At 40.5% G+C, this 23,036-nt stretch overlaps 2 protein-coding genes across 3 annotated transcripts; both read right to left on the reverse strand.

The window, feature by feature from the left end:
* Nucleotides 1–860: 860 nt before the first annotated feature.
* Nucleotides 861–10,418, reverse strand: LOC116604439. Its single transcript, XM_048729350.1, has 10 exons — nucleotides 10,268–10,418; nucleotides 6,784–7,962; nucleotides 5,507–5,778; nucleotides 5,074–5,157; nucleotides 4,325–4,447; nucleotides 3,503–3,647; nucleotides 3,022–3,154; nucleotides 2,469–2,596; nucleotides 2,186–2,266; nucleotides 861–1,412 (listed from the first exon to the last, which is right to left on the reverse strand). Exons 1-10 carry the CDS (start codon nucleotides 10,311–10,313, stop codon nucleotides 1,324–1,326), a joined length of 2,280 nt encoding a protein of 759 aa, XP_048585307.1. The 5' UTR covers nucleotides 10,314–10,418; the 3' UTR covers nucleotides 861–1,323.
* A 4,153-nt stretch (nucleotides 10,419–14,571) lies between these two features.
* On the reverse strand, nucleotides 14,572–22,587 carry LOC116604445 (vesicular glutamate transporter 1). 2 transcript variants are annotated; one of them, XM_048729501.1, is made up of 10 exons: nucleotides 22,230–22,587; nucleotides 21,728–21,761; nucleotides 21,437–21,636; nucleotides 21,002–21,089; nucleotides 20,231–20,326; nucleotides 19,358–19,482; nucleotides 17,364–17,516; nucleotides 16,673–16,805; nucleotides 16,013–16,248; nucleotides 14,572–15,514 (listed from the first exon to the last, which is right to left on the reverse strand). In XM_048729501.1, the coding sequence occupies exons 1-10, from the start codon at nucleotides 22,398–22,400 to the stop codon at nucleotides 15,302–15,304; spliced, it is 1,449 nt and encodes a 482-aa protein (XP_048585458.1). In that variant the 5' UTR covers nucleotides 22,401–22,587; the 3' UTR covers nucleotides 14,572–15,301. The 2 variants fall into 2 exon arrangements, with proteins under 2 accessions (XP_048585458.1, XP_048585459.1); XM_048729502.1 differs by lacking the exon at nucleotides 22,230–22,587 and adding an exon at nucleotides 22,115–22,174.
* Between the last annotated feature and the right edge of the window lie 449 nt (nucleotides 22,588–23,036).

Raw genomic sequence — 23,036 nt, forward strand, 5'->3', positions numbered from 1 at the left:
TCGTACCACAGGGGACCCACAAACAGATAAGCAATAAATGACGTCATTTGAATTCATAGTGCAAGATGGTTGCTATTGAAACGAGAACAAATACTCCTGTGTTTAGTAAAATCTCAATCGCGAGGAAACAAATGTTTCTGGTAATCCTGTATAATTTGCACACCGTAAACACAAGTTGTCCGTAAAAAACGGCGCTCGAAACCCAAGAATTTCTCCACTCGCCACCGCAGTCCAACCAACTTAAAATGTACGTTACACAATCGTCCCGCCACCATCTTCCATAAGTTACTCCTTACTCAATTACTTTTTTTTTACCTATTGTTAGTTAATCACCAATAAACTTTGTACATATACTAGCTGTAACATGCCATTGTAACTCATATATAACCTGAAGAAGGCAGGTATTGGCCTGCCGAAATATCGTTCTAAAAAAACATAAATCTGCGTTGTTGTTGACTTTTTCTTTAAAACGTTTTATTAAAACGCCCGATTTGTCGAGACTTGTCTAGCTCATGGTCGTGTAACATCTCGATCTTGTGGGTTTTTTTCGGGGGGGATGGGGGTGAGTGCAGCTACCTTATTACACTTAATTTTCGTGCAACTTTAATTTCGCGAACTTCGCGATTTTAAAAGATTCGCGAAAATAAAGTGACGCGAAAATTGAGTGTCGCGAAAATTAGGATGCGCGAACATTAAATGAGTACACAAGAAGCCTTTGGGTGATATTGGCCGCTTTATGGAAACACCTTGTCTATTTAGTCATCTAATGTACATATAGTTCGGTAAGGGGTTGAGTATTGTATGTATAGTGTACAAAAAAACCTTAACATGCTCCCCTGAATCTCTGTAGTAAGTTCAAATTGATCAAAATCGCTCATTTAATCATTCTGATGCATTATCTACACAAAACATGTAAATAAATACAATTTAGTGGGATTTTTATGCTCAGCCTCGTTTTAATGTTGCTGGATTTTGGGCATGCGCAGTTCATGGCTCCCAAGACACAAATTGGCTTGACACTATATCGCATTTTAAAACCCTAGGGTCCATTAGTAATCTGTGAAAGTTTCATGCTTTTATCACCAATTTGAACGATTTTAGTCTTGGGCGAGTGGGATAATTTTTCCGAAACCCCCCTGGCTAAGGGCCTGATTAACATACACATATCATTTAAAACATTCACGACAACAACTTTATCAACAAGTAATAATCAACTACGATGAAGACGAATATGATGCCGGATGATAAAGATTCTAGGATGATGCAATGGTGACTGTGATTCTGGTGGTTTTCTACAACTCCCCACTTCATGTGTAACTTCACTCAGCATTGCCAGAATAGAAGAATTATTGCCATAGTAACCGCAATGAGTGTAGAGTTTATTTGTGTCACAGCCGATCCAGACGGTGATCCTAAAATGGGACAAAATTATTAAAAATCAAATTTTGAATCATTACTGCGTGGAGGATTCCTGGAATCCTGCCCCCAACAAAAATCCACAAATGTACCCCCTGCCATAGATGTCATGAGGTGTCATGACGTGTCCTTTTTGTACCAATAATAGGGAGAAGCACCATGGTATGGCGAGAGTGGCACTCCTGTGAGAAGTAGGGAGACGAGAGAGTCTGCATAGGCGCGTGTGAAAACCACAGGGAGCCCAAGCTGACATTTAGTGGTTTTGGGATTTTGTGAGAAATTCTTAATAAAAACACACGAAACTCACTGAGCGGTTAGAAGCGATGTTTTTAATTACATCCGTGAAGTTTCGTAAAATTCGGTCAACCCTACCTCACTCAACATAGTATATAGGGGTGAACGAATTTTACAAAATTTCACGGATGTAATTAAAATCATCACTTTAAACCGCTCGGTGAGTTTCGTGGGTTTTTATTAAGAATTTCTCACTAAACCCAAAAACCAGTAACTGTGAGCTTGGGCTCCCTGTGGTGAAGACGAGGCCAAGGGGCGGCAAACTTCGCCATTTTGTTAACACTGACCTCGGTTTCAAGCGCGCGTCGCAAAGAGTTCTGCGAAGACATTGGAAGGTGAATCACCAGGAAATATTACTACATGTACATACGAAGGGTTCAATTTAGAACGAGGTGCTACTCAAGGGGAAATGAAAACAATCCATGAGGGACTTTCAAAAAACCTAGATCAACTTTTTTAAATTGGATCTACTCACCACAAAGGTTGGATGGCTTATAATTTTCCAACACATCTGGGGACTTGATTATTATGTCATTTAACTTCTGAGCTATTTCATCTAGGTAAAAGATTTTTTAATTAACCTCACATCAACAAAGAATATGATAACAGTGGCCAAAAGAATATGCATATAAGGCATCTTATCCCGTGCAATTTTCATGGTTATAAATGATAATAAATCATCTATCACAAAATAAACAGAATTAAAGCCCCGATGTAAGCGCATAAATGAAGACGATTCAGATAGAATATAGATTTACCTCCACCGCCCACAACCCCAAACACGACCTTGGAGCACTTGGCTGCCTTGCCCATGGTCTTCCTGACATACGTAATCCGCCAACTTGGTACGTTCAACACGGCTCCAAGCCGAATAGTGAAGTCTTTCCTGATCAGGACATCAAATACAGAATATGGTACAGGTTTCGAGAAAGTATGCCACTACCGGGATAGACCAACGCCCCCGTCCCCCACCACCCCCCTTAAAGTTTGATTATTGCTCCCTTAGAGAGCTAGCTTAAACCCGGATGGAAGAGGTGTCGTTCGAATAGTTTTTGTATTGACGGCGATATTCTGGGGCGGGTTTAGAAATTAGGGCAAGGTCCTTTCCATCCTTTCCATTTTGTCTTGAAATATCCTGAATCAACCCCTGATAGTTAGGATGGACCTTTGCTGATGTATTTCCCCTAAATATATGTATTATTATAGCAAAAACAGGAAAGGATTTTGTGTATTTTCTGAACAGGGATTTCTGTATTGCCTCGCCCTATCGGGAGTGGCAGGGGTACAAACAAAATAAAGCAGCATACATACGTGGAGAAGGGCGATGACTCGTAGAACTCTAGGCTAAGTTCTGTATAAAGACGTTTGTCTGGCACAATATCGGCACAGCCCAGACGAGGCAGTGTACCCCCCTTAACGTGGACTATCAAACCCCGACCTACAACTGCACAAGATATCAGGTGATGAGCAAAGCCGTCGACATACAATAACACGTGATATAAGGTGATAAGGAGAGTCGTACAACGGGTAGTAACGACATAGCATAACACAAGATATGAGGCAATAAGACCGTATGGTCAGAACGACTCACGCGGCTCGATATGGTATTAATCGATCGTAAAATAAAACTTTCCCGTACTGCCATTTTAAACTCAAAAAAGTGATTTTGCTGCTATATAAGAAAACACATGATGTAAGAGAAGATGGAGAAACATTATTGTTACGAGAAACTCGAAACAGCGGTTTATTCCAAAAACGACGATATTTCTTTCTGTCAATGCTGATATCATACCATTTTCAAAACCTAGCAGAGGTGAGTCGATGTCAGTGTAGAATCGTGGTCCTGACCCCATGTTGTACCTCTCGTGTTTGGCAGACAAGTCGCCCAACTCACATCGTAATGGGTTTGAACCAGAGCACGTTGCTTTGTAGTTACCCTAACGAAAACAAGTGACATTATCTAGCAGGAGAGAAGGGATAGGACAAAAGGTTTGTATCTGGTAAAAAGTAACCAGGAGTATACACTTCTTTAAAAATGTCAGAGTCGAAGGGGTGGACACAAGTGGAGGGAGGGGCTTTACCCTCGACCTCTAAAAAGTCTTTTCCTATTAAAGAATCGCAAAATCTTAGACTTTTTAGATAGTTGACTGCATATGGCTACCTCTATAAAATGGGCATTCAGGGGCGAGCCAGGGGGTGGCCTAGGGGACCCTCCCCCCCTTTTAGCAGCCAAAAATACAGTAAATGTATGAGACATTACCTAAAATACAGGAAAAAATGCCTTGAACTTCCCTTTTGGGCCCTCTCCTGTTAAAAATCCTGGCTACGCCGCTGGCCTTTCAAGGGCGGTCGCTTAATAAAGGTACCACTGTATACTTTTTCCGCACCCTCCTCTATTCAGCCGTAGCAGGCCATAAAAGATTGGGGGGCACAATACAGAAACATTGAGAAAATAATAGGGGCACAGCCATGCCCCTTTTGTTCATTTCCTTTTAATTAAAAAAAATATATATTTTAGGGGGGCACATGCCTCCGATGCCCTACCCCCTGCTACGGACCTGCCCTTTCAGACCCAGGTAATACAATTTTTCTCTTCAGTAACACGACGCTTTACCTCCACATCCACATTGTAGGGATTATAGTGTGGTCCAAGGCTGCTGCACCGGCCATCATCAACAGGCTTCGTCATATCGTCACCCACAGGTTTCTCATGGACATGCCAGTTATGATCGGTCGTCTACAAATTAAAGCCGCATTGTCATCAGTTTATTTACGGAAACCTCAACCGTCAAAAGACAAAAGAATCTATTAGAATCCGCGCTATAAAACGGGACATCCGCTCTAACTTATCAGTCAAATCCTCGAAGAAACTTCCAAAAGAAACACTGCTTTTAAAATGTTGAAATATTTTCCGCAGTTTCCGTTAAAAATCATCGGAGATTGTTACGTAATTGACCGGAAGTAAACTGGTGACAATGCGGCTTTAAGATACAAATATAAAAAAATCAAAACTCATCTTGTACAAAAAATTCTCGAGGAGTGATCTCGAGGATACCCGGCGTAGGGTAATGGAACTTTAATAGATGACGCAATCCGGGCAAAACGCACCCTGTCTCTTGCAGTTAAAAAAATCATTTGCTCGCTTACCAATGAAAGACTGCCTAATGCACCAGTCTTTGAAACCGCAGACAATTGACATACTAATCACACTTTTTAATCAACAGAAGGTAAGCTTCCCGAGCTGAAACCAATAATTATCGGAACATAACACTCTATTTAATTGTTTGCACTTTGTGTGTATTGCCGCTTAATTTTGTTTTAACCCTCTGAGCTTTAAATGCCTTTGTTAAAAATGTTACATACCTTTGCACCATCTTTAAGCTTTAGGTCAAGGTAAATCGCAGTGTCTAAAGGAGCGGCGTTTGCTTGTGTGCTGCGATACTGTGTCTGCCAGTCAAAACAAAAGCTCATTATTTATACGGACATTTACTAATACATACTCCAGTAGCCTCTAAGAGTAAAAATACGACCCACACTACCGTGGCCACCTTGATTGTTTGTTTTTTTAAAAAAGGCAACACTTCAACCTTTATTAGCCAACCGTCGGCATCAGAACATCAAGATAACATAGTAGTTATGAAGTTCTTATCAATCAAACTCGCATGCTAATTGGCTTTCTTCAAACTGTGTCTTGGGGGTCAAGGCAGCGCGTGGAGCCCGAGCTGAATAAGAAATCTCGATTTGTAGTTGAGCTGTTGCAGAATTTCAAGGACAGATCATAAAAATATAAACATACCATCAAGATGTGTCCAATGACTTCTGGTTCAGTGTAATTACTGTTTGTCTCCAACTTGTACGTGTCAGGCATATCCAGCTCGATATTGCTACAAACCCAGCGTTTGTTGCCATCTTTTATCAGCTTGTGAATCACCACAGATCTCCCTATAGGGCTGTATCGGCCGAATAAAGGAAGGTTGTAGTCCGAGTAATTACCCACGTAGTTATTTCGATTCAAGAAAGAACCAAACTTGCCTGACAGATCCCCAATTTCATACTGATCATCTGTTCCTGATAGAAGAAATCACGGAGTAAGAAGTATTCTGCATCAGATTAACCAATGCAATTCGCATTGCTTAAGGTAATTCCCTTGAAATAGTTCTACAACCCAGAATTTTTTTAAACTTGGCATAAACAATATTGAAGTTAAGTGCTTTCAAAAAATGTAATAAAAAAAATGGGGGTACCGAACTCGTTTTTACAACAGAGGGGCGTAGAGTTGACGCGTTTTTACTGATCGCGCAAGGAAAAATCCCTACTCTTAGTTTTCAAAAAGAGTGCCTATAGTCTTTAGAAAATTAAGTTCTGTTTGTCGAGCTGCCAAAATCCGATCTCCTAAACAATAACCCGTAGTAGCTAATTTTCAAAACAAATCACATTTCAAGAGATCTCACTAAAAGACACTGTTTTCGCCACTATTCATACGGTAAAAAAGCGCCATTTTGAACTATTTTTACGGCTTTTAAGATTAAAAAAACGAAACTTCTACAACCCAACTTTTTTTCTTCTTTCAGTATATCATTTTTCCGTATATATTTAGCTATTTGAGCAAATAAAAAATGGGGGTAACCGACTTTGATTTCTGTCAAAGCGATTTTAAGTAAAAAACGCGCGCCTTTTGCTGTGTTTTCTTGTACAACTGTGGCGCGCGCGCACTTAATACCGGAAAATTCGAACAAACAGCGCGCGCCACTATGCGCAGAAGGGGTGCGCAGTGCAATTCAAGGGAATTAACTTAAAGTGGAAGTTGATAGTGGTGCTAATTACGAAAGTAAAACTGGCAAAGACTATGTTGGTCTTACTGAGTGACAATTATGATGACGACAACAATGGTGTTGATGACGGTGGTGAGGATGATGATAATGGTGATGATGATGATGGTGATGGTGATGATGATGGTGATTATGAAGATGTTAAATGATGAAAATGAAATCACCACTCTGTGGTGATTGTGAATACAATGATAGTGAGCACTCGACATTGAATCAAACTGGCACTTGACTGCTCAATCCATACCTGTCCCATTAGCTGGACTATTGGCTGGCACAATTCCATAGGGGTTAAGGTGGTCCCCAGCATTCTTCAGACTGCATGCCTCGGTCCCTGTGATGCCTTTATAAGATGGATTAGGGTACTCATGAATGTGATAACCCTCAGCTTCACTGCGCAGATTCCTGATGTTGATTGCCACATGTGTTGGATCAAATGGTGAGACTTGAGAGAACATGAAACTTCCAGACACCCCATCATTAGCACTGTCCTGAAACTTTGCCTTTGCTTTTCTCGGAAGAATTTTCAATATGTCTGCACATGCCACTGCTTCGTTAGCTTGGTTATACAGCACCAATAAATGTCCAATGATAGAATCACTGCCAGTGAGGGGTAGGAACACATCTGTGAATGCTTCCTGAGTGCTAGATAGACCACTAGTTGCTGAAGTGATGTTTATAGAGCCGAGCTTTCCTGATAAATCTCCGATTGCACAACTTGCAGGTGAAGAGGAAGAACACCCTGGGTTCGCTGAGGTCTTAGGGTCATACACTTCACCTGTATTAGCACATCTTTCCTTAGAATCGTCGTCTGGGATGGGATTTGCCATTATTTTCCAATAAAAACTCTTTAGGGATGTTGAGGTATCAACAAAGAAAAGATTGGTATAGACAAGGGTACCATTGACCTCAGAAGTTTGTCTGAAGTACACTGTTCCAGCAACTGGTTTCTTGAATGTTGCAAGTGCAGTAGTTGGCGTGACTTCACTGGTTATAATAGCACAAGCTTTGAAAACATCTGAAGTCTTCAACACCAAAGTACGTCCAAAGATTCCATGTCGCCCAGTCAGAGGCAGATTTGAGTCATGGAACACAGAGGTCATGTTATTACCATCAATTAACCCAAATTTCCCTCTGAGATCACCCACAGCACAAGACTTCTTTTGGGCCGCAGAGCATTGAGCTGTGGCTGTACCATCTGGGTCATATAAGTTTCCTAATGCAACTGTGTTGCACGTTGTGGCAGCATTTCCCTTGTAGATAACTGGAAGATCATGAATCTGCCATGACAGAGTTTCATTTACACCTGTCAGAGCCAGCTTGATATCAGTCAAGGTGTTGGGAGAGCTCTGAGTGAATGTAACTGTCCCTCTTATGCCAGACATGCTAAAGGTTGCTTTGAGTGTTGTTCCATTTACATGGCATGCTGTCAACAAATAATTTGAAATTATTAATGCTGTGGCAATTCATCTGGTGTGTAGGGGGGGGGGAGGGGAAATCCGCTATATTGACTATATGGGGGATGAGGCTTTTTGATAGGGTAGGGTTTCTGACTTTCTCTTTATTTTGTCGTATAAAGGGTCAGGTTTACAGACCCTTGGTGACAGTGGCGGATCCAGGGGTGGTGACGGGGGTGACATGTCACCTCCCCCCCCCCGCCCTTTTCGGACCAAAAAAGAAAAAGAAAATTGTTAACACAATTTTTTTGCAAATTGTTAATGGATAAAGATGCGCATGACTTTTATCTATTTAAATATATATTGAGAGCGTTTTCGCTGGCAGAAATTAAGTAAAACACAAGAACCGCCACCTGAAGGTACAAGGGTGACATGTCTTTTGCCGATCATGCTGGGCAGACACATTACCCTAATGTCAGGGAACTACTAAAGGTCTTGGCGGTGTTGCCCCTGGTGAGCATAGAGATGGTTTTCCTGTGTCCGTAGAGTTCATGATGATAGTACGATATTAACAGAGGCTGGCAGATTTAGCAGTCGTTGCTATGAATGTAGGCATTAGCAGGGGAGTGGAGCACTGGGTGCACATGCCATCAAATATGTTTGAAAAATTATAAGAAAATTACCAATAGGGACTTGGCTGTGCCCTTAATGTTTCTGTATTGTAACCCCCCACCCCCCCATTATTTCGAGGTGTTCTTTAGCTCTGGATGGCCAAGTAGTGTTGATCGACAGGTTTGTAGATGGCAGCACAAACACGGCAGATGGCATTATCATCACTTTTCTGAGTGTTTCACCCGTAAAGTCCGAAGTAGGAGGAGCTACTATTTGCTTTTGGTTCTCTGTAATTCCAAACTTTAATGAGTAACGCGATTTTCGCAAACAGGGAAAATAAAAGTATTGGTGACAATTTGTTTTAAGAATTTGTAAAATGAAATATATAATTCATTAGATCTGAAAAATATTTGCGAAAGAAACTGTACCAAAAATGTCACCCCCCCCCCCTTTTTTAAATCCTAGATCCGCCACTGGGTAATAAACCTTTACCCAAACATGAGCTGAGTACCATCCCCCCCCCTAATTATATGATTTTAGAATAAGTGAATCATGGTAGATGCCAAATATCCCATAATTTGTGATAACTTCCTTATTTGCTCAATAAGAGGAGGCACCATCTGGGATAAACATTTTTTCACATCTATTCTATTTTTAGACAAAATAAGTGCTTTTTCACCACATATAATTTGAGAAGGTTCATATCCATACTTCCCTCTTAGACAGGCACTACATCTACATATGGGAACCTTGCAAAGGGGGTTATCCAGCAGGCAAGACATTCTTCAGTCAGGTATTTTTTTAGGGAAGGCTCATATTCAAACAATTACAGTATCTTCTCTGAAATTTCTGAAAGAACTTTTTAAAAACCTGAATGTATGCCATAATACAAAAATATGCCATAGCTAATTGCATGCTAAATTCTACTTGCATGTTGTAAAAAGCACTTTAATTTAAACCGATTTTAAAATAAACACAGCAAATAAACACCTCATCTCTATAAATAAGTTTCCAAGTGGGAATTTAAAAAAATTATTAATCAGATTGCTAGCTCTCATTAATAACAAAAGCCCATGTCATAAGAGTGTAAGAACACAAAGGAAGTGATGTTTTCATATGTTATTTCAAGCATTAAATTCCTTTGTCCATGTCACGTTTGGCAATCACACATATGAGGTGACTTTAAGCTGCCCGATTTTGTGTATTATTAAAATAAATGAAATACGGAGACAGTAGTTAATAATATATAGGTTCGAAATATTTCACAATCAGATCTGTCAATAAACGTAAGATTAGACAGAGGAAAGGGGGATATTGCATATTTGCCATCTTGTTATTTATCATTGTAAAGAACAATCAAACAAACACATATAATTAAGTAAGCTTTCAGAATGAATGCGCATTTGGCACCTCAATTTCGAGAAAATATTATCTAAGCATAAGTACTATACTAGACTGTAATTTCATAGCCGGAGGGTGTTACATAACATTCGCTATTGAGGATTTGGCTAATTAGCTTAGATAATTAGCTTCTTTCTAATCAAAATACCACTTTGCACAACTTGTATCATAGGATCAACACATGATTGCGAAATATTATCTTGGTTGGCGTATTCTGAGACGATTAAAGGCAAACAGTTTCTCTTATCATTAGTTCACGAGTTATGGAATAGATTTACTTGATAAAGAACATTATTAACAGAAGAGAATGATGTTTCTTACCTGATGAAATTAATAAGACGACCAAAATAAGATCAAGGCCCTTCATTTCTACTGCTTGGATGCTAACACCTCTGTCACCTTTGTCTGTTTGTCAATGACAGCTTACCAGTGAAGCGTAAATTTACGCAAACAGTTTGCAAGAAATTGCCAAGGCGTTCCTCGAAGGAAGTGCCGCTGACCCAAAAAAGTGATATAAGCAAGGTGAGAGGGACTGTGCAATTTATCTCTGAACCCAATCCTGTTCTTTAAGAATGACGAAGAGCCCCCCCTCCTACTCACTTGTTTCCTAATGCATGAGGACAACCATCAGCACCGCTTAGCTTAGTTCAATAGAAGTGAAGCCAGGATTTCCAGGGGTCGGGGAGTGAGATTGTTGTACGCGGCGTTTTTTTTTTTCATCTAACAGATACCTCCCCTTAATGTTTAACAAATCTTACCTTTGTCGTCTTGGTGTGGCCGCTATAATGTGGGTGCTAACGGTAGTCCGCTTCCTGAGTTTGAGCTCAGGCGACATTACGCCTAGATACATAACAAGGACACCCAACGACGAAAATTTCACAACCGGCCTAAAATGAGTTTAGATACCGTTTTTATTTCCTAGATATTTTTATCTGTTCGGATTTGCTTGGCAAAATTACAGCCCCATCCGAAAAATCTAGTTTCTCATCCCGATGCATCCGAAACTCCTAGCGATTCTAAGATCCTTAAGCGAAATTTCTAGGTAATGCCCTTTGTATACCCGCTCCCGAAAATACTAGGGTTCCTTTTTTAAAGCATGTTGGACGTAAAAATCTCCCGAAAATCATAGGAGATATATCGTTTATACGAGAGTGCTAGGGCTACGAAAACTTCACATATTTAAATAAAAAATAAATGAAAAATCTTTGAACAATGGGACCTTTTAACACGTACACTTACAGTGCGTTAATGCTTTTTAAAATATCATATCTGTTAATGCTGATCGTTCGGGTTCACTGTATTGCTGACAGGGTGTAACTGTGGAGTGGGTGGCTAATTATTTTGCTCGAATTTTTTTCCGGACGGTTTGGTTGCTCAAGGATGTGATTGCCAGCCTTGCTTTTTTTTGCCCGGTATTTTTTTGGGGGAATTAGCCCCCCCCCCCCCCCCCCCCCCCATATGAAGAAAACGTTGTCGTTTTGAGGGACTGGTACCGGGAAATCTTTTCTTCTCAGATACTTTCTCCATTGACCAAAGATGTACAGTCGCTGTTTTTCTCTTCTGGTTACAAGTCATAAAGTTTACGAAGCACCTGCGGTACGGAAATCTTAAAAATGACAAGAATCATGCAGTTTTTCCAAATAAGGAACATATTAGTTACATTATATGGAATTGGCCGCTTTGGCAAAAACGACAATTTTTAGCTAAATTTTCTCGATATGCATCAACTATCAAACTTTCCGTACTCAACGAGACTATGAACCTTTTTTTAGAGAGCTATCGTCATCTGACTGAGGTCCTTTGGGATGTTGCGCTCAGAAAGAGTAAGTACGCAGCTGCTTTGTCTCTTATTATCTTTGTTCTACAAAGGAGTTCTTCTGCCTCTATTCTTCTCGTTCTTTGTGTCGAGGTGCGGATATCGCCCATTTGCCCAATCAAATTGCAGCTTGTAAGAACTGCGTAGTGACCCCTCAGAAATGGAACCATGAAACGATTATTTTCGTTTTTGAAAACCGGATTGGAAAAACGTCAGTTTCAGACGCGGTACGCCTTACTGAATTATGCAGGACTGGCGCAGTTCCTGATAAACAATATAATATGACCTACAACTACGTAGCCGAGTTTCACAATGTTGTGCACGCAGCATAAATGAGATAAGAGCAATGCTTGCCTGTTTTGAATAACAAAAGGTTTCATCATCAGAACGAGTCGGAGCAGCAATTCATGCTGCGTGCGCGACATTGTGAACCTCCTTTATTTAGAACTGCGTATAATAAAAAAAACTGACAAATAAACTACGTCCCTTATCCGTAAAAAAGGGTCTGGCTTGTCTCGGTTTGTCCACGATAAAATCACTTGCAAAAATCAAACTTATCTGTTATATCTGATAACAGAAGGGGAAGAGCAGGTGTCGCCAGCCCCCCCCCCCCCCCCCCCCCCACACACACACACACACACACACGCACACTCACACACACTTCTCTCAGCGAACGTTTCTTTATATATGAAAATTATTCGAAACCAAAGAATTTCTAGCGATACAAATTTGCTAAACAGTTTAAAATCCCGTGCATAAAAACTAGGTCGCCCACCGCGTTCTTATAAACAGCGCAGAATTCGAAACCACCACCCACCCCTCCCACTGAAACCACCACCCCTCCCAAGAAGTAAGTAATCGAGAAACAAAAACCAACCCCGCTTATGCTCCCAACGATTAACGAAATCCGAGGACGACAAACTAGACATCTCATATTCTCCGAAAAGTATAGGTAATTGTGGTGACAAAAGCAACTCCGAAAAACATAGGTGATCCAGCTCTCTTCCCGAGAAACATAAGTGATCTAGAAATACAAATTCCGAAAAAAGTAGACATTTCTAGGCCGACCCCGAAATCCGTAGGTGACCTTGCTTCCCGATATTTGACCGAAAATGGTCGTTGGGTGCTCTTGACATTACTCCCGATAAATGGTCTAAAAATCTTTCCGAAGTTTCTCCAAAAAATGTCTAAAAATCCCGAATTTGTCTCTAAAAATCACGATTTCTTTCCCAAAAAGCGTGTAAAATCTCGAATTTTCTTATATTTTTGTTTCTATAAATGTGCTATTCCTCCCTTAATTATAAAAAAATATAATTATTTAGGTTGTGTTTTTTTATTGTGTATGTATAAATGCGCAATTCAGCATTATTCGCATCGAAAGAAATAACTTTCCACGATTTACACTTTTTACAAACTTCTACAATTATACGATTATACGATTATATATTATTACGATTTATACTTTTTACAAGCTTCTACCGGTAAAGCAAAGAAGCCAACAAGGCATTCTGGGAATATGGCCGCAGAGACCGGTACTTTTTGTGGACAGTGACTAAATAGCCAAGCAAAGTTACTGACGTTATTGATTATCGGTTTAGTTGAAAAAATCACATTTCTACCGGCAGTATTCGGTAGGAATTTTGCCTAAAATTCCTAAAACCCTAAATAATTTCCTTAAAATCCTGAAATTTTCCTAAAATCTTTAGATTTTCTAAAAATCCCGTTTGACTCTAAAAATACTAAAAAAAAATCGGAATTATGTATCTAGACCTAGGCGACATCAAGACAAACAACGAGCTCATTTTGTCGCTAAAGGCGTGGCTAAACTAGAGATTTGTAGAACAGAGCGGTCCTAAGTGAGACTGCTGCAATGCAAAGAGTTTCTTTAAGTTTGCATCGATTTTGTGTTTAAAGCTAAACACAAAATTTTGAAATATCTGGATACAAAACGAACATTTTGATGTCATTTTAAGTAAGCCCCCCCCCCCCCCTTTTATGCGAAAAAGTTATGGCTGACCCCTCCTTATCTTGGTAACATGCCCCCCTCTGGTTTTACAGCCCCCCCTGATAAGTATTGCACAGTCCCTAAGGGGGGGGACGCCTAATTGGGGAAAAAGAAGAGAAAGAAAGGGGGCTACGCTAGAGAATGCTCAAACCTAAAAATTAAAAGTTAAAAAATTAAATTTGCAATACGTCCTCGATTTTAAATAAAGGAAAATCCATAAATATCGTTGTAGCGAGGTCGGGTTAATTATCAACTTTTACAAGTTCAGCCACTCTCTGTAATACTGTCATCTGTATTTAAAAAGATCTGTCGAGTCAAAAAAATTGATTAAAAAATTGATGAGTTTTTCACTGTTTTTGATAGAAATATTCAGTAATATCGTTGTACCGTGGTCAAAATTACGCTTGAGAGAACAGATTTACTATCGTAAATATTGCTATATCCAATATCGTTAGATCGAGGTAATTTCTTATAAATTTCACTGTATTTTCGCCAGGAGAAAGGAACACTATTGTAAATCGAGGTTATCGCATCCTCGGAAACCCAGGCCTAGATTTTTTTTGCCAAGTTCGTTCCTTACTGTTCCCCAGGGTTTTTGATTTACTCGCGAGTGAAACTTTAGAGGGAAATACCCCTGGGTTTCCGAGAATGAGGTTATCGTTAAATCCAGTATGGTGAAATACAGGTTCCACTGTAGGTGGTTTCGGAGTCATGTTATGGGATTTCAGCTAAAAAAGCCTATATTTGTTTGATCCTCAATAAGCCCTTTCCTTAGTTGATTATGATAATCAAATCTAATAATCATAGATATAATATGATATTTTATTGATACAAAAATGCGTACAAAAATACTTTTTTGTGTGTGTGTGTCCCGCTCAGCAGCATGTAAAAAGACTTATGCAATAGAAATAATAATTTTGAAGTCGGCTGAGAGTTAATTTATGTGACTTTCTTGATATTTTCTTGCGCTCCTTATGTCTACTGATGTTGACAGTAATAGTTTCTCTCGAGATAGCTCTTTCTTTAGACACTTTACAGGCTGCGTTTCACAGCTGATTGATAAGGCGAGTTGCTAGGGGTCTGGCGCGGGAGGCGCTCGAATTGCCGACGAATTCCCGACGCAAACAGCGCCAGCATTACAAGACGCTAGCCTAGCAAAGCTGGTTTGTACACCAGGTTTTGGACGTGCTTGCATTTCCTTTCTCGTTGGTGCTGATTGCACGAGGCTTTATAGTTTTTAGCATATGGGATCAATCAATCAACCAACATTGGCTCACTTTTCATTCGGCTCAATGTGTATTATTGAGCTTTGCGTCTTCCCTCCACACTTTCATTGGACACTTTCTTCAGGCCTCGTTCCAGGGGCGTAGCCAGGGGGTGTCCTAGGGGGCCCGGCTCCCCCTTTAAGCAGCCAAAAATACAGTAAATGTATAAGACTAAAATACAGGAGAAATTCTCCCTTTTGGACCCCCTCCTGTTAAAAATCCTGGCTACGTCGCTGCGTTCCACGGAGTGGTTGCACAGCCATATTGGCTCACTGTTTCTTGTTGAGCTCTGCGTCTTCGCTTAGCTCAATACTATCATTGGACACCTCCTCCAGGCCGCGTTTTACTGGTGTCTGTGTGTTCGGCTCTTTAGGCTTGTCCCACTGCTGCCTGTCCACCGAAACAAGAAGACAGAAGACCGTAGCTCCAATAATGTAGACGAGAAGAGTGGTCCAGAACACCAACCGCCACTCCTCAGCGGTCTGAATACACACAGTGATTTAAAGGCAAATGAGTTGGAATACGAGGGGGTGCTAGGGTAGTTTAGATAACAAATATGTGAAAGGTCACTGGAGGATTCACTAAGGGGGTACGAAAGACAAAATTCTGTATTCAAATTCTTGTAATCAGATTACAAGCGTAGACAAATCTAAGGCTGGGGCTTTCTTCCGCGCGCGTGTTTCTACCACTAGTGTTTGTGATAGCCCGGAAGCAAATAAAAAAAGACCAAGAGTCTTTCTCATTTGAGGAATAAAACAGCTGATGTCAGGACTAAAAGGATTGGAAAAAAAATAATATGAAACTACCCCACTACAGGCCCGTGAATTTGTATCGTCTATACGTTGTGTCGTCTAGTAGCTTCAGAAGTTCTCTACAGGATTAAACACTAAACAGTTCGGGTGTTTTAAACTCTCGGACTGTCATCTGCCTCACGTGTCTCACTCCGATGCCTGTGACGCCTTAGAATGACTAGTACTGACCTTATTTCTTGTCATGAACCCGACCATCATGGGTGTTATAAAGCCCGTTGTTCCACCAATAGTATTGCACAATCCCATGATGATTGACGAGTTTCGCGGGGCTATATCCAGCATGTTCACCTGGAAGCCGGGGTATATCAGTCCGGACATCAGGCCTGCTAGTCCGACTACGATGACGACATACACCGGGTGGGCTATGTACCCGGACAGTACGATAAACATTCCTGCTGTTGCGCCTGAGGAAAAAAAACGAGTCTTGACAGAAGTGTATATGCTAAACAACGCATTTTTGCACAACTTTGCAGCCAATCCCCGGCCAGCCTCTAGGGTATAACAAGAAGGGGTTCCTACCCCCCTTTATATTTATTTTTTGTATTCCGAATGCCACGCTATTAGTTCTTTGGTGGTATCTTGACATTACTTACAATAACTGAAAGCATCAACAGACCTGTGTTACACTGCGCAACGTACCTTGAATTTCAAAACCATAAACTGGTCACTCCAGAAAAAAAAACCTATACTATGATGAAATACTGTTTAAATTATGCATCTCCTGGGTAAGAAGGGTTCAGTTCGTCTACACGGATTTGGTTATGTTTATCACGTGACTGCACCTGCTCAAAAGAACAGCCTTTGTATTGATGTATCACGTGACCATACCTGCGCAGTAGAACAGCCTTCGTACTGATATTGTTCGGAGGTACCCTCGTCTTCGCAACATATCGGCTACGCATCCCCCCACGGGGCATGAGATTGCCTTTAGCAGAAAAGGCGTCGCGGCTACAAAACCCATCTGAGGATAAATATGGTATGGATACAAATCACAATCAAAAGCCTGTTATTTATTGTCATTTACTATACCATATATATAAGCATTTAGCGCAATTAATTTTAAAAGGCGCAACTGATCTGAAATTATAAAATACTACAGAGTGCTATCGCTTAGAGGATGTTTAATTTTTTTTTTGCTGAAAATGTGTTTGTTGCTTAAATTTGAAAATCGCTTCGTGCACATCTGTGCTATCTTTTTAAGGGGTAGGTTTTCTCATTGTGCTATCTTTTAGGGGTAAGATTTTCATACCCAAGGTATCCCTTAGGTGATTTTGCCGACTATCACCCACGTCTGTTTTATGGGAGTTCCCCCAGGGGAGCTCCCATAAAATACGTCAGTGTTTCGTGACTTCAAACTTATAACGCCGCGTACAATACACGATACGCACGTCATGTCAGTGTTGGATAATTATAGCATAGTTTGTGACGTGAAACGTTCACCTTATCAAGTCGTAACTGATGATACCACACTGATTATGGGACGTAATTTGTATTGTTGACGTCATGATAATACACTTACATGATGTACGTCATAGTGAATGACGTCAAGTAGGTACAGAGGGACACAAATCAACAGCACGTAGAGGCCCCAATCGCCAGCGAACGCACCTACCGCTATGCCCCACACTCTTTTGGACCCTAAAATTTCTTTCCACGGCACGCCGCCGCTGAGCTGCGATAGAACAAAGGGAACAAATTTTGTATACCTATGCCTAGAATAGGAACGGGTTGCACTTTATTTTTTCTTTACTTTAAAGAGCGAGGAAGCATTTTTGTCTTTTTCTGTGTGTACCCTGGTAAAACGTCAAGCCTGTGCTAGGTTCTTCACGTTATTCCTTTAGAATTCGGAGAACAGGGGTGACCAAAGGGAAGCAAGGGTAAGCAAAAAAAAAAACTGAAAACGGATCTGAGCTAAGGGGAGAAAGGAATGTGGAATTGTAACTGGTGAAAAGTAAAAAAAAAGGACATGGCCAAGAATCTAACCTCGTCCAGATCCGGTAAAATGAGAAAAATAGACCATACCTCGAGACATGCGCTGAAACGCCGTATGGCAGCATAAAGCTTTACGGCTAAGCTGGAGATTTCGGCCCCAGCACCGCTATCTAGCGAACTGTACAACACAAAGGAACCTAAGGTACCCGCGCATTAATGGGGAGGCAATAACCAGGACCCCAGCCCTGTCTTAGTCGGTTACGCCACGCACAGCTCGCTGAAATGCACACTGAAAAATATCGGGGTCTTTTTCCCGCTTGCGCCTCTTGGGAATAGTTGTATTGCTATACACCTTTTGCTTTTCATTAACGAGAAATACGCATTCATTTTAGCCAAAACTACAAACATTTACGCCGATGTACTGTCATTTAAGCGAAAGTAAAATCATTTGAACTAAAATGAAATACATTAACGAACATTGCATAATTGAGTGCACACAATTGCATTTCCTTAACACTCATTTACACTATTCGACAACCAGGAATAAAAAATCTATTTTTATTTGCGCGTTGATACATAACAATAACACAAACAATGCACATACATTCAAAATAAATGATACTAGCACTAAAAAATTAATATTCGATCATTTCGCCGTAATGTAGTAGTGCCGTCACCATTTGTACAGCACACTACGACCTAGGCCTACATTGCTGCCTTTACTCTTTTTACTTCTTTGTCCAGTACCGCACGTGCATATGATATTTTTTGTACCCAAAACAACAAAAACCAGCTACAGTGAAATGCATGCAATCTATGATGTTTTATGTTTTTAAGTTTTAGAAAATACTGTAATAAATCTCTCGTATGCTACTCTCCTCGACTTTCTTAGCATTTCAGATTCTAGAGTTCATATTTTCCTTGGCATAGGTATCGGCCATGGGGCCTCAAACCTGAATATAGCGTCCAAAAATCATAAATCATGCGATTTAAAGTGTAGAGTCTCACACGCTTTAACGACGCACTCTATAATAAAAACGCTGACGCTCTTTGTCATAAAATCTGACTCACCCAAGGATTTTCCTCGTACTATTCGTCAATAAATAGTTTTACAGACAGCTTCGACACCCTTAGTTGCTATCATTGTTTACAACGAAGATCACGTTAAATGTTACCAGATCTGAAATACAATTCTGATTTCCTTTCAGAATTGCAAAATATCGGCGCTTTAGCCAAAATCTAGGGAAGACCTTTCACACTCAAGCGATAAAACGTAAATCACTAGTGTGTCAGATCTTAATTTGTAATCAATACATATAGTTTACTACGATATTCAATATTAATAATAATTAAGATAAAGGAACTCCCGAGAATAATGAAGAATTCTAAAGAAATAAAAAATAATTAAAATTACAAAATAAAGTACTTTGCTCACTGTTTAACCCGGGTGCACCAAAAAATAAAGACCGAAGAAAATCTTTCTCACCCTTGCTACTTAGAGCAAGAGTAAGAATAAAACGCAACCCTGTTCCTATTCCAAAAAGCATATGATTGCCCCCAAATCGACCTAGAAATACGCACCTCACTGGCGTGGACAGCGGTCTCTTCTATGAACTCCCTTTCCTCATCAGATATTGACGGGTGAAAAGATGGAGTCTCATACGCCAGTAATACCCACATAATGTACCACAGCACTCCAAACGCACCTGAAAGATAATAAATAACAAGGGGTGGTGACGCTGAAAGGCCTATTTTCACACTAGCGAAGAGGGAACGAAGCGAATGTACACAGGCCCGTACAGAAAGCGCCATTGGCCAGCGAAGTGCTTGCTCGAATGAACATAAGTAGACAAACGGACTTGCTGGCATGCATTTTAGATCGAACGAGCCTTCGCCAGCAATGCTGGCCGATGTTGGCGCTGTTTGCGTGAGCTTAAAATGGTAACGCCCCTGTGTAAATTAGCACGAAGTGAACAAAAGCGGAGAAATGACAGAACGGAATGGTTCACTTTCTGTTTTTCTCCTCATTCGTATTCTGAAGGTTGTGCACAACCAGCGCATGCACACAAGTAACTTTTGGAATTGATTCTTCGTGGAATAACAAATCCAAGGAAACATGGCTCCGCCTATTTACGCTACTTAACGGCCCCTATTCAAACGAACAAACCCAATGAAGTCGATGGTGCTATACCCAGATAAAAGTGCACGTGCTTACCAAAGCATTAAAACAGAAAGAATTTGATAGTGCTAAAAGAGCACCTGCTTACCAAAGTAGTAAATATTCAAACAAGTCGATGGTGTTATACCCAGATAAAAGTGAATGTGCTTACCAAAGCAGTAAAACACAAACAAGTCGATAGTGTTATACCCAGATAAAAGTGCATTTGCTTACCAAAGCAGTAAAACACAAGCAAGTCGATGGTGTTATACCCAGGTAAAAGTGCATTTGCTTACCAAAGCAGTAAAACACTGAAGCCCAGCCGCCATCAAAGCCGTACTTGGTTAACATCCCAGTGATAGGCATCGTAGCTACACTTCCCACCGTGCAACCTAGAGGGGACAAAAAGACATTCACATTGATGCAACGCTACCCACTGCAACCTAGAGTACAGGGAAAAAAGACCTTCTCGTTGCTTTGTACTGCGGCGCTACATCCAGGGTGAATCGAGGCATTCACAAGCGGATAGAGCTTAAACCATTGTCATTGCCTTTAGCAACGCTACTGTAAAGATGTTTGTACGATGCAAGTTGTGACACTTTGAATCACACATGGATTCATTACTCCTACACCATATTTTATATGGCATAGTATGGGATTAGTGTATATAAGTAGTGTACATTTACTGCGTGTTTTGGATTATGTCAAGGATTATTTGAACAAGGGGGGCGTTAGCCTATGTTCTCGTAATTATCTTCTCATTCTTGCTCATTGTACCGCACTCGTTAAATGGTAACTCCTATTCAAGCGTAATACCCACATGAGTATCAAACCCCTTTCCTATATAACTTACTAGCCTAGTGCCCGTGCTTACCAGCAATGCTAGTAGTTAGAATAGTTAGGAGATTTTCTCGTTCCATCGCTGGATCCAACCCCCTTTCTTATGATGGCTACAGGCCTAGTGTTCGTGCTTACCAGCAATGCTAATAGTTAGGAGATTTTCTCGTTCCATCGCTGGATCCAACCCCCTTTCTTATGATGGCTACAGGCCTAGTGTTCGTGCTTACCAGCAATGCTAATAGTTAGGAGAGTTGCTCGTTCCATCGCTGGTGCCCACTTACTCCAGATGGCATGGTTGCATGGAAACATAACGCCCTGTCAAAAACAATAACATAGTTTACGTACTCCATCTGATACTAGGTCTCTTGAAATAATGATAATGGTCACGCGAATTCTCAACAGTAACCTTTTCGAACATTATAGCGCTAAGGATTGCCGCGTTGAGCATTCGAGCAGCCTTTCGAGGAAAGCATGCACTGTTTTCATGTGGGTACGGCTACCTACTGATACCAGTTCCTCAAGCATTCTCAGCGACACAAGAAAGTGAGGACCATTTCTCAGGAGACTTGGTACGACTACTTAGTAGTACCAGTCGCTCAAGCATTCTCAGGGCCACAAGAAAGTGCGGACCATTTCTCAGGAGACTGGGTACGACTACTTACTAGTACCAGTCCCTCAAGCATTCTCAGGGCCACAAGTAGGTACGGGCTGCCGCGTGCTGCTAGTGGGGTTAATAGCGTTAGCAACGATGCTACGAGAATTGCGGCTCCGTAAAGTCGTGTCGCTCCTATCTTGATGGCAAGCCAGCCGCCCAATAGCTGTAGCGCAACGTATCCATAGTAAAACGAACCGAGCACGACCCCTGGAAAGGGAAAAAAAGCTATAATCAGGACCCAAGTTTATGTTTTGAACAATTGATAATAAAGTTATTATTTCACTGTTTCTTGTCATACCTTGTAATCTTGAAGACCAGTCAAACTCGGGTTTCTGCAAATTTTAAAATTTGATTAATTTGATTTTTTGATATCATGACATTTTCCATGGCAATTTTAAAATTGTCATTTTAGAGTCAACATGACAAGATAAACATCACAAAAAAACGTCACTCCACTTGACAAGTTGATTGCTATTTGAACTGGCAGTGTCAAATAGATGCCAAGACAGTTCGTTTGTAAATAGGACTCATAGAAACAAAGGTAAAATTTGTTTGATTGTTTTAGATTGTTTCTAATTATCTATTTGCAGAGAGGTGAGAAAATATTATTTGCAGTGAGATGGAAAACATGTTTCGCAAATACATTAGGGGATAGCCCTTTTCTAAGATAAGAGAGAATGAGAACCTGAGTCGAAGGGTTTTTAAAAGTTGAATGAGTCGGTTGAAATAAAAGCTTGACTGTATGAAGATTGCTAGGCTCAGAATTTCCCCTGACCTTCGACAGCCACCAGCACACTGACCTTAATCACTGCTCTCCCTTCCACCATTACCACATGAGGCTTAACCATCGCTCCTATCGCCACATTTAGGTTTACTCTCAACGCGTACATGGTGAAGAAACCCCAAAAGATCAAACAGGCTAAGATATAGCGCTTTGGAATAAGCGACTTTTGCGCCATGGAGGGCGCCATGTTGAACAACGAGTGATGCGATCCGTGCCTGCTGGTACTTTGTTTTCAATGCTTCGCTGGTCACAACGAAAACATTTCAAGTAAATAACTGCCCAATTCCTTTTAATTGTTTTAAAGAGATGCTTGATTTCGTGCTTGTTTTTGGCAAAAATTGACTTAAGGTTCTTGAAAGAAAAGGTGTTACAGGTATTGTTTCTGATACCATTGCCCTATTTACCACAGAAGACAAAAATCCAGTCAGACAAGAATGGTAAACAAAAGCAAAACAACATTTTTAATACTTTTTATTGCAAAGTAAGGAAGGTTTCAGGAAATCATTAAACAAATCAATTTCACAAAAATTCAGTTGAAAAGGAAAAAAAGCTGAAAATGAACAGTGAAAGTGATTGTGATAACTTGTGGACTAAATCCGCCTTCTTTATCTCAAAATTTCCTTTGAAAAAAGAAGGGGGAAATACTATGTTAGATTGAAAATTCTAAAATTGTTGCGTGCTGACTGATACCAGGTGTTCTACTTATCGCTCTCTTAGATTCGGAGCACTCTCTTTATCATTTCTTCTTTCAATTAGAGGAAATCCGTCCATTTGAACATCTAAGACCACAAAGCTTGACAAATGTGTCTTGAATGCTTTTGTT

This window comes from Nematostella vectensis, chromosome 6 (assembly GCF_932526225.1).
Source record: "Nematostella vectensis chromosome 6, jaNemVect1.1, whole genome shotgun sequence".
Lineage (NCBI taxonomy): Eukaryota > Metazoa > Cnidaria > Anthozoa > Actiniaria > Edwardsiidae > Nematostella > Nematostella vectensis.

What these genes read in the sequence shown, in the direction of transcription:
- LOC116604439 (XM_048729350.1), bottom strand. Translation starts at nt 10,313, where the DNA reads ATGAAGGGCCTTGATCTTATTTTGGTCGTCTTATTAATTTCATCAG. An exon ending in AGCTTAAAGATGGTGCAAAG is followed by an intron (nt 4,448 to 5,073) that starts GTATGTAACATT and finishes TTTAATTTGTAG; the next exon opens with ACGACCGATCATAACTGGCA. An exon ending in CCTACAATGTGGATGTGGAG is followed by an intron (nt 3,648 to 4,324) that starts GTAAAGCGTCGT and finishes TGTTTTCGTTAG; the next exon opens with GGTAACTACAAAGCAACGTG.
- LOC116604445 (XM_048729501.1), bottom strand. Translation starts at nt 22,400, where the DNA reads ATGGCGCCCTCCATGGCGCAAAAGTCGCTTATTCCAAAGCGCTATATC. An exon ending in AAGGGAGAGCAGTGATTAAG is followed by an intron (nt 21,762 to 22,229) that starts GTCAGTGTGCTG and finishes TAAAATTTGCAG; the next exon opens with AAACCCGAGTTTGACTGGTC. An exon ending in AAGGCTGTTCTACTGCGCAG is followed by an intron (nt 16,249 to 16,672) that starts GTATGGTCACGT and finishes TTTTTTCCTCAG; the next exon opens with GCGCAACAGCAGGAATGTTT.